The sequence below is a fragment of the Meles meles genome, chromosome 9 (genome assembly GCF_922984935.1).
Source record: "Meles meles chromosome 9, mMelMel3.1 paternal haplotype, whole genome shotgun sequence".
Classification (NCBI taxonomy): domain Eukaryota; kingdom Metazoa; phylum Chordata; class Mammalia; order Carnivora; family Mustelidae; genus Meles; species Meles meles.
This window is the reverse complement of record NC_060074.1, coordinates 59782785-59798968: the sequence shown is the minus strand read 5'-3', so window position 1 is coordinate 59798968 and position 16184 is coordinate 59782785. Positions and strand designations below refer to the sequence as shown.

At 37.6% G+C, this 16184-nt stretch overlaps 1 protein-coding gene across 1 annotated transcript in view; it reads left to right on the top strand.

The window, feature by feature from the left end:
* Positions 1-13123, top strand: part of IFIH1 (interferon induced with helicase C domain 1) — a 55430-nt gene extending 42307 nt beyond the window's left edge. The window contains exons 9-16 of the mRNA XM_046018163.1: positions 1101-1224; positions 2038-2316; positions 2686-2945; positions 5515-5664; positions 8535-8696; positions 11961-12151; positions 12673-12766; positions 12865-13123. Coding sequence (XP_045874119.1) covers positions 1101-1224; positions 2038-2316; positions 2686-2945; positions 5515-5664; positions 8535-8696; positions 11961-12151; positions 12673-12766; positions 12865-13044 — 1440 coding nt within the window. The 3' untranslated portion in view covers positions 13045-13123. The remainder of the gene's footprint in view (positions 1-1100; positions 1225-2037; positions 2317-2685; positions 2946-5514; positions 5665-8534; positions 8697-11960; positions 12152-12672; positions 12767-12864) is intronic.
* Positions 13124-16184: the final 3061 nt, after the last annotated feature.

Genomic DNA, 16184 nt, shown 5'->3' with positions numbered 1-16184 from the left:
GCAGAAAAGTACAACTTCATAGGTGTACAGATTGCTGAAATGTTATAAAATGAATATATCTGTATAATCAAAATCCAGATTAAGAGACAGAACATTTTGAGCACCCCAAAAACCCCTATGCCTCCTTCCAGTCACCCATCCCCCAAGGATAACTACTATCCGGACTTCTAATACCAAAGATGAGTTTTGACTGACTCTGGACTTCATATACATGAAATCATATAGTATGCACTCTTATGTGTCTGGTTTCTTTTTTTTTTAACTCTATCTCTTAACCTTTGTTTTTGTTTTGTTGTTGTTTTTTTATTTTTTTATTTGTTTATTTACAGCATAACAGTGTTCATTGTTTTGGCATCACACCCAGTGCTCCATGCAGTACGTGCCCTCCCTATTACCCACCACCTGGTTCCTCAACCTCCCACCCTCGCACCCCTTCAAAACCCTCTGGTTGTTTTTCAGAGTCCATAGTCTCTCATGGTTCATCTCCCCTTCCAGTTTCCCTCAACTCCCTCTCCTCTCCATCTCCCCACGTCCTCCATGTTATTTGTTATGCTCCACAAATCAGTGAGACCATATGATACCTTTTTTAAAAAAATTCCAGCTAGTTAACATACAGTGTTATATTAGTTACAGGTACACAATATAGTGATTCAACACTTCCATACATCACCTGATGCTCATTACAAGTCTACCTCTTAACTTTTTATTTTGGTAAAAATAATACTGAAACCAAATCTTCCAAAGAGAATGTTTCTTAAATTACATTGCAGGCTTTCCAAATATGGGGGCATTGCTTTAATACATATATTTTAAAATTACTATTAGCATTCCAGGTGCACATTATCCATTAATTTTATTTTTGTGAAACTTTTAAAATGGAAATTCTGATAGCACTACCTAGTGTTGGTGTATGTGTGTGGCTTAAAGGTAGATTACTGATAAAAAATAAATGTACAAAGAGGTGATCAGAGATTAACTTGTTGCTTTGTCCAGACAAAGATTCTGAATCAAATTTATTATAACATGGAAGTATTTTAACAAAGATAATGTTATTTCTTTAACAATATAGGCATGTAAAAATAAGTATAATTTATTTTTAGGATCCATTTAAAGATAAACTTTTAGAAATAATGAACAAGATTCAAAGTTTTTGCCAAATGAGTCCAATGTCAGATTTTGGAACTCAACCCTATGAACAATGGACCACTCAAATGGAAAAAAAAGGTAATTTGGGTTTTGACCTAACACATAGTTTATTCCATGTTTATGCCAAGATTTCAGATGATATGTTGTATATTCTCAACTAAACTGAAAGCAAATGGAATATCAAATGAAATTTCTGTGTTTGAAGTAGTATAAGGATGAACATGTTGTTGTTGTTTTTTTTAGTTTTATTTATTTATTTATTTGAGAGACACACAGCAAGAGAAGGAACACAAGCAGGGGGAGTGGGAGAGGGAGAAGCAGGCTTCCTGTTGAGCAGGGAGCCCGATGTGAGGCTTAGTGCGAGGCTCGATGTGGGACTCATGCGGGGCTTGATCTCAGGACCCTGGGATCGTGACCAGAGCCAAAGGCAGACGCTTAATGACTGAGCCACCCAGGTGCCCCAGGATGAACATGTTTCTAATTCTAATATCTCTAATGCATGTTTCTAATACCTTATCTAGGAAAGGAGCACCAATCCATCCATTTTCTCTTTATTTCCGGAGTCTTTCACTTATTGTATGTTTAACATATTAAGATAAATATTATGTTTTCATCTCCAAATGCAAACTCAACTGAAATGTTTTTCGTGTCATTCGTCTGAGTCGGCAAAGATCAGGTCTGTGTTCTTGCTGATCCAGAACTCAGGTAGCCAATCTAGGGGTTGGAAAACTTTCAGAGCTCAAGTCACATTTTGAGCCTTACCTTGGCCATCTCAAAAACAACATGAAGCCAATTTTGAAGTCAGTATCATAGACATATTCCTGTCCACATTAAAATTTTAAGGAGTGTATTCTACCATGATTTCACTGTACATAACATATTCTTTCATAGCTGCACGAGAAGGAAATCGCAAAGAACGGGTTTGTGCAGAGCATTTAAGGAAGTACAACGAGGCCCTACAAATTAATGATACAATTCGAACGATTGATGCATATAATCACCTTGAAGCTTTCTATAATGATGAGAAAGAAAAGAAATATGCAGTCCAAGAAGATGAAAGTGATGAGAGTGGTGAGGATGGAGATGGTGGTGGTGATGAAGATGAAGATGATGAAAAGAAACCTTTGAGCCTGGATAAGACAGATAGATTTCTCATGGATTTATTTTTCGGTAAGAATCAGTGTTATGTTGATTGCATACTCTGATGCATTTGCCTCTTGGTGTGAGCCTGCTGCTTCTCAAGAGCTCTCCAAAAGGCCCTCTTAAAATCATCTTTCATTTTGAAGGAGGAAATCCCACTCATACTGGGGCTCTTTCCCATGGGCTCAGATTAGCTATGACTTGCATAATCACAATCAGTCACTTGGTCATCTGGTTTTATTGTCAACAAGACTGCAATATATTTATTTACTAAGCTAGCCTGATCATTAGATAGCACAAGATTAACGGTAGCTCAACCACATCTCAGTATCTCATCACATAAAATCTCCCACTGTAATTTATTCACGTTTTATAATTCAAACTAATTCTTTTTTAAAGAAAACAGGAGAATGTTGAAAAAGCTGGCTGAAAACCCAAAACATGAAAATGAAAAGCTGACCAAATTAAGAAACACCATTATGGAACAATATACAAGGACTGAGGAATCAGCCCGAGGAATAATTTTCACAAAAACACGACAGAGTGCATATGCCCTTTCCCAGTGGATTACAGAAAATAAAAAATTTGCAGAAGTAGGAGTCAAAGCCCATCATCTGATTGGAGCTGGACACAGCAGTGAGTTCAAGCCCATGACACAGGTGAAAACATCCTTCTATATTTCTTTCGTTACGCTGTTATTACTGTTCCCAAATTATTGTAGTCTTTTTTTCCATCAATTCTCTTGCTCCCCCCCACAAATAATTTTATAAAATGCTTGTTCTTGAAATAAAATGTGAGTTGAGTAGCAATCTAATCTGTGGTGTCTGATAAGCTAAGCTTTGTCAGGAGTCACTTTTTTCACATACTTGGAGGAACTTTCGAAATTGAGTTTCCTTTGCAAAAATGATTGACATTTAAACTTAGGAACAAAATGGAAAAATGGTTATGATATAATATCAAATGGAAAAATCAAATCCCCACAAAAATATGTGCATTATAATTAGAAAAAATGTAGAATATGTTTGCATAGGATGAGATCTGTAAGGCAACTTGGAAAAATGAAGACATTTCATGTGTTAGAGATTTGGGACTATGAGTGATTTTCTTTTCCTTTTTAAGATTTGTTTTGTTTTGTTTTCATTTTGTTATACTACTTATCGTGTGCACAGTAAAACCCATGGGGAAAAAAAAAGGCCCTTGTAGACATTACAAGTATGGCTTGTTAGAATAAAACGTTCTTTTAAAGTCATATTGACCTTGAGTCTTGCTGGACAAGGAGACACACCAGTTATCTCATGGTCATCAAAATTCAGTCCAATTGGAACAAATTAAATTTGTTTTAATGTTTGCTGGGGAAAAATTTTTTTTGAAAATTTACACTATAATGCTCAATATACTCTCTGCAAGTTCTCAAGTAAAGTTGCCTTGAAAATTTATGCCAGAGAAAGAAAGGATCGTTTTCCTTGCGTGAGGAGCTTACTTCCTCCTTTGTGATGAGAGCTAGTTTACTTAATTTGTTTCCTTTTTGCCCTAGCTTTCAGGGAGCTCACAGGCAAAACTGAAGTTCAGTCTCACTGCCTCTGTGTTACTCCTTACAAATAGTACATCTATATTCTTCCACTCCTGTTTTTAAATTTCTGTCATATTAACTTTAGTATTATGACTTTGGTTAAATATGGCCTCAGCTCCTCTTTGAAAAGAGGTGAGGTACAAAAGGAAAATATGTTGTCAAGTGACTTTTTGCTCTTTAACCATTTCAGAGTTGGGGGCTACATTCAAAATAAAACACACCCCTTCCTTACGCTCCACATCCTCGTGAACAGTTGGACTTACTCATTGGGAGAGGGAGTCGGCATTTACTTGAGATGATTTGAGGGACTAACTCTGTCTGAAATTTCATGATTAAAGCTACTCTTTTTTATAAGATTTTATTTATTTATTTGATATATATATAGAGAGAGACAGACTGCGTGTGCAGGAGTTGGGGAGTTGGGGTGGGGGAGCTGACGGAGAGGGGGAAGCAGACTCCCTGCTGAGCAGGGATCCTGACCTGAGCTGAAGGCAGACACTTAACTGACTGAGCTGCCCAGGTGCCCCTAAAGTTACTTTTTTTGAATAATGCAGACATCTTCTGCTAAAATCCAAAGACTTGTAAACTCTTATTAGCGTACATGAGTGTGAGAGGGAGAAATTATCATAGAAGACTGGAGAGAGGCTTTTCTGCACAATTCTTCAGCCTTTAGGAGTCAAAAAGGACACTCACTGACTCTAAGAAGAAAGGGAAGAGGGTGGGAGAACACACTATTGGTCTGACCTGTTTATTTTTGTCTAATGTTTAATGTTTTGGGATCAAATATAGCATAAATGTGCACCAGAGGCTGACTGGACCAACAGCTTTGATGAGTCTGAGAATAAAACCACACTGGCCCTATTGGGCTAGGCTTATGCTTACCGATTTCTCCTCTGCAAGAGCCAGAGTACTTTCATTTCTTTACTTACATTGAGTTTCAAAATTCAGAGTTTTTAAATTTAATAAGTTATTAAAATTATGTTTTAAATAATTTATTATTTCATTTTTATTTAATCTTTTCTTTGGACACATAATATATTTACCTCTTTCAGAATTAGTAAGGTTCAGGGCACTGTTCTCCAGTCTTCTTGCTCCCTTCCTGGAGGCAGCCAACGTTTTCTGTTTCTCACATGTCCTTCCAGACGTATTTCATAGGTTTCCTGCTCGAGTGACTCTTTCAGTGACCAGATGTGGCATAGAATGTGTGATTTTATCTGTGACTCACAATTCAATGATCTTTAAAAGTGTCACCGAATCTTATTTTCTGAATATTAAAGATTCTGAAGTTAATGTAGTAAAAAGCAAAGCCCATTCTAGTCTCTCATTGCCTTATCCTCTTCATTACTGAAAGCGTCTCCTTTTTCTTCCCTCCCAAGTCACCCATCAATTTATTTCCTTGGCATAAATGATGGTCTTACCACTTCCAGACTGGATGATGGAAATATTTTTGTTATTGTGTGGTAATCCCAGATTGGAAATCAAATGTTGTCTCACCATCATGTCTTTGTTCAATGCCAAAAACAGATGGCAGTGAATCCGTGTATGATCTAATCCTTTGATTTGCACTGACCAGTTGCAATTTATTATTTCTTCTGCTAATTAGAAGATTTTAATGTGTTTTGCATCACAAAATTTAATTTATTAAACTGTTTCTACAGAATGAACAAAAAGAAGTCATTAGTAAATTCCGCACAGGAAAAATAAATCTGCTTATCGCTACCACAGTGGCAGAAGAAGGTCTGGATATTAAAGAATGTAACATCGTTATCCGTTATGGTCTCGTCACTAATGAAATAGCCATGGTCCAGGTACATTTAATGCCTCTAATCCATTAAGTTTGGATTTTTGTGGTGTGTGTTTGTTTTCTTTTAGTAAAACAGCACAAATAGTTTTGAAATATATCTATTCTCCTTCTAAAAGAGAAACCATTTTGCACCTTATGCAAATATCAAGTCATTATATTGCACACCTGAAATGTCAATTATATGTCAATTATATGTCAATTATACCTCAATTATGTCAATTATACCTCAATTAAAAGAAAAAGAAACCTTGAAGAACTTCATCCTACTGCCTTTTATGGTGTCTTTTAATTTATATGACAACAGATAACTTTTATATTTCTAAACAACTCTTTGGTTATTTCTGTGTCCCAAGACTCTTTAGAAACAGGACACTGGCCTGTCTGTAAGAGTTGAAAGAGGCCCCCTCATCCCTAAGATGTCTGTGAGTTCCCAGGTGGACCAGGAATTTGAAGTGCAGTGTCCCTAAAGTGTCTGACAAGTAATATGCACAAACCTTAAGAAGCTCTACTATTTCTGCATTTTCCTCCCAATTCTTGCAGTTTTTTTGTGTGTTTGGAATTTTTCATAATAACATGTTGGGAGAGGCAGAGTTATACATGCAAGACGAAAGTGAAATGTCCTAATTTCCATTTAGTTTCACTTTTTCTCTATCTTAACCCACACTATCTTAACCATATAATTGTTACCTTTTGTTTAGTATGTATGGGAGTTCTGCTGTTAATATAAATAATATTCTTCCTATAATATTAACTAAAAATCGTTTTTATTTTTTATTTTTTTAAATTTTATCTTATTTTTTCAGTGTTCCAAGATTCATTTTTTATGCACCACACCCAGTGCCCCATGCAATACTTGCCTCCTTAATACCCACCACCAGGCTCACCCATCCCCCCTACCCCCTTCCTCTCCAAAACCCTCAGTTTGTTTCTCAGAGTCCACAGTCTCTCGTGGTTAGTCTCCCCCTCCGATTTCCCCCAATTCACTTTTCCTTTCCTTGTCTTAATGCCCTCCATGTTATTCCTCATGCTCCACAAATAAGTGAAATCATATGATAATTGACTTTCTCTGCTTGACTTATTTCACTCAGCATAATTTCCTCCAGTCCCGTCCATGTTGAGACAAAATTTGGATATTCCTCCTTTCTGATGGAGGCATAATATTCCATTGTCTATATGGACCATATCTTCTTTATCCATTCCTCTCTTGAAGGGCATCTTGGCTCTTTCCAGTTTGGCGACTGTGGCCATTGCTGCTATGAACATTGGGGTACAGATGGCCCTTCTTTTCACTGCATCTGTATCTTTGGGGTAAATACCCAGTAGTGCAATTGCATGGTCACAGGGTAGCTCTATTTTAAATTTCTTAAGGAATCACCACACTGTTTTCCAAAGTGGCTGCACCAACTCACATTCCCATCAACAGCGTAAGAGCGTTCCCCTTTTGCCATATCCTCTCCAACACTTATTTCTTTTCTTTTTAATTTTGGCCATTCTAACTGGTATAAGGTGGTATCTCAATGTGGTTTTGATTTGAATCTCCCTCATGGCTAATGATGATGAACATTTTTCATGTGTCTGTTAGCTATTTTTATGTCTTCTTTAGAGAAGTGTCTGTTCATGTCTTCTGCTCATTTTTTTACTTGACTATCTGTTTTTTGCATGCTGAGTTTGAGGAGTTTTTTTTTTTTTAATATTTTATTTATTTATTTGACAGACAGAGATCACAGTAGGCAGAGAGGCAGGCCGAGAGAGAGAGGAGGAAGCAGGCTCCCTTCGAAGCAGAGAGCCCGATGCGGGACTCGATCCCAGGGATCATGACGGAAGCCGAAGGCAGAGGCTTTAACCCACTGAGCCACCTAGGCACCCAGAGGTGTTCTTTATAGATCTTGGATATCAGCCCTTTTTCTGTGGTGTCATTTGCGAATATCTTCTCCCATTCTGTGGGTTCCCTCTTTGTTTTGTTGACTGTTTCCTTTGCTGTGCAGAAGATTTTTATCTTGATGAAGTCCCAAAAATTCATTTTCACTTTTGTTTCCTTTGCCTTTGGAGACATGTCTTGAAAGAAGTTGCCATGGCCAGTGTCAAAGAGGTTACTGCCTATGTTCTCCTCTAGTATTTTGATGGGTTTCTGCCTCATGTTGAGGTCTTTTATCCTAAAGTCTCTTTTTAAAATACATTAAATTGCACCTTGACATGGAAGACAAGTCATAGAAGACTAAGATAACCAGATAACCACCAAATTAGGAAATAATTGTATTTTAAAAATTAATTTGTTAGCAGTTTATTACACTGAATGCATTTTTTATACAGATAATATTACAGTTGGTAGTTAGGTTCCTGAGCCAAGCCACATATTTTCTGTTACTCAAAATGTTCCTAAGTATCAATTTCTAAAGGGGACTATAAAAATTTATCACTATGATGATCATGTTTTCATGGGCAAAGGTGCTCAAAATTCAGTGTAGATATCAGGAGAACTGTATTCTCAACAGCCATGGTGTCAAGGTCAGAGATATCCATCCCTCCTCCCAGGCCGGAGGAGTGTCTCCCTATTGCAAGTCAATGATGCTGGTGCCCGCTTGAAAGAAGGTTCCCAGAAACAAAAAGGGTGGACAGGATGGTCTTGCATAATTGAAGGTCTTGAGGGTTGGTGTGGTAACCTAACCGTCATTGCTCTAGAATATTGTTCATTAAAGTGCATTTTGAATTTCAAAGAAACGACTTACAAAAAATGGATAATAACTAACTTTACTGAGAGTAGAGAAATTACTTGAAGACTGGGACATGGGGCAATGAATACCATTCCAGGCCAAAAATGAGAGCATTCACTGAAAAGCATAACCCTTCATTTACTTGATTTCTTTATGTTCTCAGGCCCGTGGTCGAGCCAGAGCTGATGAGAGTACCTATGTCCTGGTTGCACATAGTAACTCAGGAGTTATTGAACGTGAGATAGTTAATGATTTCCGAGAGAAAATGATGTATAAAGCTATAGACCATGTTCAAAATATGAATCCAGAGGAGTATGCTCATAAGGTATTGTTATTGGCCCTCTCTGAATTTATTTTTTACTTTAAAGTGGTTACATGTTGTTCACATTGATAGCTTTGTGGCTAAGTCTCAAGACAGAAATTATGCTGAATTTTAGTTCCAGTTGGGATGAGCTGTGCTTAGTCCAGATTCACATACAAAGAATCAAGATCTATGATGGGCAGAAATTGTCAGGCTGCTGTTCCAGTGAAACCAACCATAAACTTTGATGATATAAATTTACTGTGACCTTGATCAGAAAGACTAGTACATCTCACTCATTGAAGGCAACCTGGTAATTTTGGTTTGACTCAATCTGTTTGTACAGGCACAAGTTTTTCATTCCAGAAATATTTATGAAGTACCTACTGTGTGCCAGGCAATGTTCTAGAGAGAGAACATGGTAACAAATAACACATATAGACCCTTGCCACATGAGGCTTATAGTTTACAGTACACATAATGAGATTTGAGGAGGAGAAACAAGAAACAGAAAAAATGAAGCAGGAAATGCATCACATAAGAACAAATGCTACAAAATTAGAATAAGACAATATGAAACAAGTTATCTGATGAATACTCTACAGATTGGGTATTTGGGGAAAGTCTCTTAGAAGGAGAGACATTGAGGCTACATCTGAATGATAAGAAAATACATAATATGTCATTGGCTGCATCTCACTTTACTAATGTAAAGTCATTTGAGCTGCAAGAGGAATGTAGTGAGGGAAGAATGCATTTCTACAATATTTCAGGAAATCCCCCATACCACTGAATTAAAGACTGTAACTACTATAATAGCAAACAATCCATTTAGAAGAAAATTCACACCCTTGCATATGGGTGTGAATGTTAGTTTCTTAACATTGGAATTGGCTCTACCCTAAATAGAGTTTCACGAAAGGGATGCTTTTAAATTGGTGTGCATTGCTATAACCAACTCCAAGGTTTCCTGGCCAGGTTTCTACACAAACTTATATTTTAAAACCCCTTTAAATATAAGGCAAACCAAACAGTTGGTAATGTCAAATCAAACATCTGTGGCCAAATAATGTCGCTGGAAAGTTAATCAAGTGGATATTTTCAGAGATTGATCTTTCAAGACCAGGTGTTTTGGATATACTCTAGGCCATCTCCAGAGTTTATGGGTCAAAATTTTCCAGATTATGCCTACAGTAAGATACAGTCTCATTGGGGGCCCCAAATCACCTACCTTCTTAGGTTTCCTTTGGCTAAGAGACCTGCCCTACGAAAGCAGCTCCAGGCTGACAGACTGAGAGCAGGGACGGCAATGATGCAGGGGCACATTCCACTACAAATCTGCGTGGCTCCCTAGGCAGACATTGCTGCAGCAGACTTTGCTACTAGGTCCCAGCACTTCCTTCTTCTGAGTTAAGAATCCTTCTCAACACAATTTTCAGGCAGCTGCTAATAAATGGTGAGAACTGACACAGAAGATGAAGTCTCTTTTTTACATGGCATATACAGAATTTGTACCTAATCAAAAGCCTCTAAACCAGACTTCTAGAAATAATGTGAAGACTTGAAGCATTTTCCCTAGCAATGACTCAGCAAATTTTCCCATGTCATTACATTTTATTTAGACTTTGACGGACTGCCGCTGTGCTTCCTATATATTTCTTAAGTTTTGTAATATTTTTTTGCCCCTCTGATTGTTTCATATTCCTGACTATTTTGGAACTAATCCTTTAGTTCCTGGTGTCCTGGTTGCATACCCATATATTAACCTTAGATTTATTTTTATCTTTCCTGTCAAACCTATAGGTGTTCCTTGATTGTCCTCCATGTATGTGGTACTATGTCAAATCATCTTTTATCAGCCCACCGAATTATAAATATCTTACATGAAGAACCTAATTAAACTTTTAGGAAACAGAATACTTCAATATTTTACATTGCTATCATTTACAGGACATTAGTCTTTGTACTTGTCCAATTAAATTATCATATGACCCATGGGTTGCTCACCAGGTTTAGTTCTCTTTTTTTGTACTAAATATGTCTATCTTGAATCAAAGCCTAAAACAGGTGAGAGCCAGACATGGACCATTCAGCTTTGTTCATCACCACTGATAGTTTACATTTACTAAAACTTCCCCCTCAGTCTTCAGGAAAACAATGGCTTACTCCACAATTTAATATAAATTTGCCATCTGAGAGAGGTTCCGTGTGGAGGTAAATTACTTAAGAACCAGATTTTCCTACTGTGAATTTGTATACGTGTGAGAACTGGCCAGTATCTATCTCAAGTTTTGTGTCTCTACATTGTTTCTGCTATGAAATAAATTGTGCCACTAACCACACAGCCTTGAATACAGGGGTTTAAGGACATACTCTCATAAAAAAAAAAGTGGACTATCTAGATCCATATGATAGCTCCATGATGTCGTGAGGGAGGCAAGACTCTTCTCTTTCTCTCTTCTCTGTCCTTTTAGTATTTGGTTTCCATCATCCAGGTCAAAGATAGTTTTTTGAATTTCAACTGTCATATGCTCATTTTAGTCAGGAAGAAGAAAGAAGATGGAAAAGGTAAAAAGTGCAAATGACAGCTATCTGATACTTAAGGAGCTTTTCTGGAAATTCTGTTCAACATCTTATGTCTCTTTGATTACTGGCTTGGAAATGTAGTCATTTAGCTAGTATATTTCCACCCAGGATGCAATTATAGTTCTGCTTCCAGGAAGAATGGACACTGGGTGGGAAACCAGTAGTTTCTGCCACAAATGTGTAAAGAAGAGATTGACTAAGATAGTGAAGGGTCTAGAAATTATAATATGTGAAAAAAGCTTAAAGAAACTGGGAGGCTTATCACAGGTAAGAGAAGACTATTGGTAATGTAATAGCAGTGTTTGTTCTTCAAAGAGATTCCATGTAAAAGAAGGTTTAGACTTATTTTATGAAACAGAATTAAAACTAATGGTGAGGGAGAGAGTTTAGAGGCAAGTTTTTTGGTTTTTTTTGTTTGTTTGTTTTTTTGTGGAATATTGCTAAGGACTTTCTCACAATAGAACTTGTCTAAAACGGAAGAGGTTGTTTTCAGAACACTTGAGGGTTCCACATTTCCTTTATCACAGGGAAGGATTATATGTGAAATTCTTTAGGGAAAATCACATTATTTTTATTTCTAGACTATGGCCAAGTGTACATTTTCATAACTGTCTAAGATCTCTGAATTCCAGGAGAATTACTTCAGTCAAACTGTGAAAAAAAAAAGAAACACTTTTTTTTTTTTTTTCTCTCTCAATGCAGATTTTGGAATTACAGATGCAAAGTATAATGGAAAAGAAAATGAAAATCAAGAGAAGTATTGCAAAGTGCTACAAGGAAAACCCATCTTTAATAAACTTCCTTTGCAAGAATTGTGGCGAGCTAGCCTGCTCTGGAGAAGATATCCACGTCATAGAGAAGATGCACCACGTCAACATGACACCAGTATTCAAGTAAGTCCAGGAAGACTCCATTTAGGTTTCTCTGTAAGAGGTGAAGTAGGTTATATTGTGAATGTTCTTCCAAAATAGGACAAATGAGACTCATTATTTTTCAGAACTTCCCCTCCATTAGCCCCCACATTATACCCCTATTTCAAATGTCATTTTTTTCAAATATTGCACTGGGACAGGGAGGGAGACATGTAAGACCCAAAGCCATTTTGATCCAAGGCACATTAGTTTGGTGTATACGCATATGTGTTCTCACAATTTTGGACAACTTAAATTTCATTAGAATAATCGACCCACTTGGAAGAAGACACCAAAGGCAACATGACCCTTGAGAGGGGTGTGTGAAAGGGGGCATCTGCTGATGATCTGCAGGGGCAGATGGAGGGAAGGAATAAAACGTGGGATACGCATGCCTGTGGATGACCTTCAGTTCCAACAGCATGCACCCATAGGCTGCATATTTGTCCATCGCGAATTCTCAGAGATTTTTTTTTTCTTTTTTTACTTCTTGATAATTTTAGAGAACTCTACACTGTGAGAGAAAACAAAGCCCTACAAAAGAAATTTGTAGACTATCAAACAAATGGAGAGATTATCTGCAAAAAATGTGGCCAAGTGAGTAAATTGCTGTGGATTTATTTTTACTTTGGCCTAAAGGAATTCTTAATTGAATGTGCATTTAATATTTCCTCTTACTGTCTTTTGTTTTTCAGGCTTGGGGGACGATGATGGTGCACAAAGGCTTAGATTTGCCTTGTCTCAAAATAAAGAATTTTGTAGTGGTTTTCAAAAATAATATGCTAAAGAAACAGTACAAAAAGTGGGTAGAATTACCTATCACATTTCCTGATCTTGACTATACACAATATTGTTTGTTTAGTGATGAAGATTGACATTTGATTTGAGAACCTTTAAAAATATTATCAACTTAACATTTAATATGATACTGGTTAATATTTTACTACTCCAGAACTGATATGAGTATTAATAAAATCATTGCTTTACTCTGCATTGAGCTGTGTAGAGAAAGACAATATAATGTACTTTCAGGTATCTATCTTGTTGATGGGCAGGGGTAAAGAATACCCACCAGTAATACTCATTAGTGTGGAGCATTATGGTATGTGGAAAGAATGCTGGAGCAGAAATGAAGATCCAAGGTATCGCTATCAGTCCTGTCATTGATCTTCAAAATAAAATTAACCAAATCAGTTCATCTTTCTGAACCAATGTCCTTGTTGGTGAAATGGTTATATTATTATTTACCTTGGCTTTTCTATTAGTTTTCTATTGCTACACAACAAATTACCACAAACGTAGTGGCTTAAAACAACAGCCCTTTATTGTTGCACATGTTCTGTAGGTCAGAGGCCTGGACAGGGTCCTTTGCACAGGATCTCAGAAGGCTGAAATCAAGTTGTGGGGCATGTAATGTTTTCATCTGGACACTGGGTGAAGAATTACTTCCAAGTTCTCTCAAGCTGTTGGCTGTCATTTCCTTATAGCTGAAGATGAAAATTCCTGTTTTCTTCTTAGCTCTCCACTGGGGATCACTCTGAGCAACTAGGGCTGCCCTCACCATATGGTCTGCTCACAGGGCCTTTTCTAGCACAACTACTTGCTTCTTCAAAGTCAGCAGGACAATCTCTCTTCTGTGTGCTAAGATAAAATCTTAACTGTAATCACAGGAGTGACTATCTCATATTTATAGGTCCTGCCCACACTCAGTGAGGGGATTTTGAGGGCATATACATCAACAGGCAGTAATCTTGGAGGCCATCTTAGCATTCTGCCTCACACACCACTTGTCCATATTTTGTGAGTAAGTGATATATGTGTACCTACGAAAGCACTTTGAAAAATGTGAAGAACCATAAAAGGGGAGGTATTATAAAGCAGCAGCGTCAGGTAGCTTAAGGTTTATTTTTCAGCTTTCCTTCCATGAACATAACACTGTGCTCAAGGAAGATTGCCTGTATTAGTGGAGATGTCTAGTGCTCACCCAAGATTTAGCAAGGAGCAGATATTATTAGAGAATAAAGAGAAAACATCTACCTCCACTTGTCCCTAACCCCAGGTAGAAGGGTAAGCTCTCTATGCTATGATATTTTCAGTTTTTCCCAAATAATTATGGCCATTTGGAGAGGGATACAGGGCCCAGCCTTCAGAACATTCTCCCAGTAGACAAACAGCCTCTTTTAGCATGAAGACCCCCATGACTGACACAGAGCCATAACTGACCATTTTAACCCACACTTATTTGGATGGTCTGCCGCATGGAAAGTGTTACCTCCTACGCCTAAAGAGAAACAAAATGTTGGAGGGAGTGAAAGGAAAATTCTTCTGTGGTTTTGATGGATTTGTTAAATTCAGTCTAACATTAGCTTTTGTTGATAAGAACCAAGCAAAGATGAATATCAACCAATCAGAGCTCTTGGGAATGCAAGAGGACAAAAGAAGATTGTGGTTTTCTTAAAATAATTCTAAAAACTCCAGCTGACTCCATTTAAAGTATTGCTGTCTTCTAGAACATTTTGGAAACTATGCAGAAAACCAAATGCATAAAATAGCTAAATGTACTACTGTAACATATGTAGACTGTTTTTGAGGTGTCAACAAATATCAGGTTTTTTCATCTGTGTTTTCCAGTAATTTTTTTTTAAATAAAGAAGTGTTATTTCTACCTCAAAGTTTTAAAATACATGTTTCAAATAATATAAAACTTAACATGTGATGATACCTGAAAACTCAAACTGTGGTATAGGAATAATTGCAGCATTTTTTATTGAGCATCACTGAACAGTTTAATATTTCTAATATTCGGGGATGATTTACAGAATGTGCTCATGAAATATTGACATCAGCTTGGAGTTGTAAGGTCTAGTTTTAGTCCCTACAAAACCTTCAGTTGGTTGGTGCACTTTGGGCAACTCAACTCACAAAGGTCCTGTGTTTCTTCTCCTGGAAAATGAGCAGTTGGATTAAGTGGTGTCAAAAGTCCCTTCCAACTTCAGCATCACTCTGGTCCATGCTTCTGGCTCCCTGGCTGCTTTCATTTGAAGGCCTTGTCTAATGACTTCTGGTAATATCAGCCATGGGCTAAATACCTGTCAAGCACATCACACATTCAAAGGTAGCTCATATCTGCTAAAGGGCATTGCAGGGGTCTCCCAGGACAGGTATGTCGGTTGGAGTCATGCATTTCAAGGCAGGTTTGGAAAGTCTGGAAGTGCCAGGAAATTTTAGAACAACAGACATTTCCAGGCCAGTAGACCATTGACCAACCTTGGGGATGGGAGATTGTAAAGGTTTTATACCAAGAGTTTGAGGTCATGGCAGGCCATATGAAATTAAAACACAATAATTTACAGGTTATACAGATATCTTGCATGTAAAGCTTTGAGGCAGTATTTAAATGAGTAAGAAGTGGTTTTCCAAAAGACTGTGAGTGCATGTCAAAGCAGATATTGCCAGAGAGAGAGAGCGAGCGAGCATAGGCAGGCAGAGTGGCAGCAGAGGCAGAGGGAGAAGCAGGCTCCCTGCTGAGCAAGGAGCCCGATGTGGGACTCGATCCCAGGACGCTGGGATCATGACCTGAGCTGAAGGCAGCCGCCCAACCAACTGAGCCACTCAGGCGTCCCTCAAAGCCGCTATTGAAAGCATAAAACATTGTAAGAGAGGTGAATATTTTTCCATCTGTAAACTGATATATCAGAGTGTTAGGCCTGAGGGAAAAGAAGACTTCTGGTGGTGTTTTCAACTCAGTTGAACATAAAGCCAAAGAGGATTGAAAGTTTCCCATCATTGTTGCTTTTCAGATGGGAAAAACTCGAACACACTTATGTGCTGATGGGTAAGAACAATAAAGAGTGAGAAAATAGTAGCAATGTTCAACCCGAGTAAAATGCTTATTGGTATTTGTTTTGTATATTATATAGTATCTCTGTGGGTTTTTTTTTTTAAGATTTGATTTATTTGACAGATATCACAAGTAGGCAGAGAGGCAGGCAGAGAGAAAGAGGGGGAAACGGGC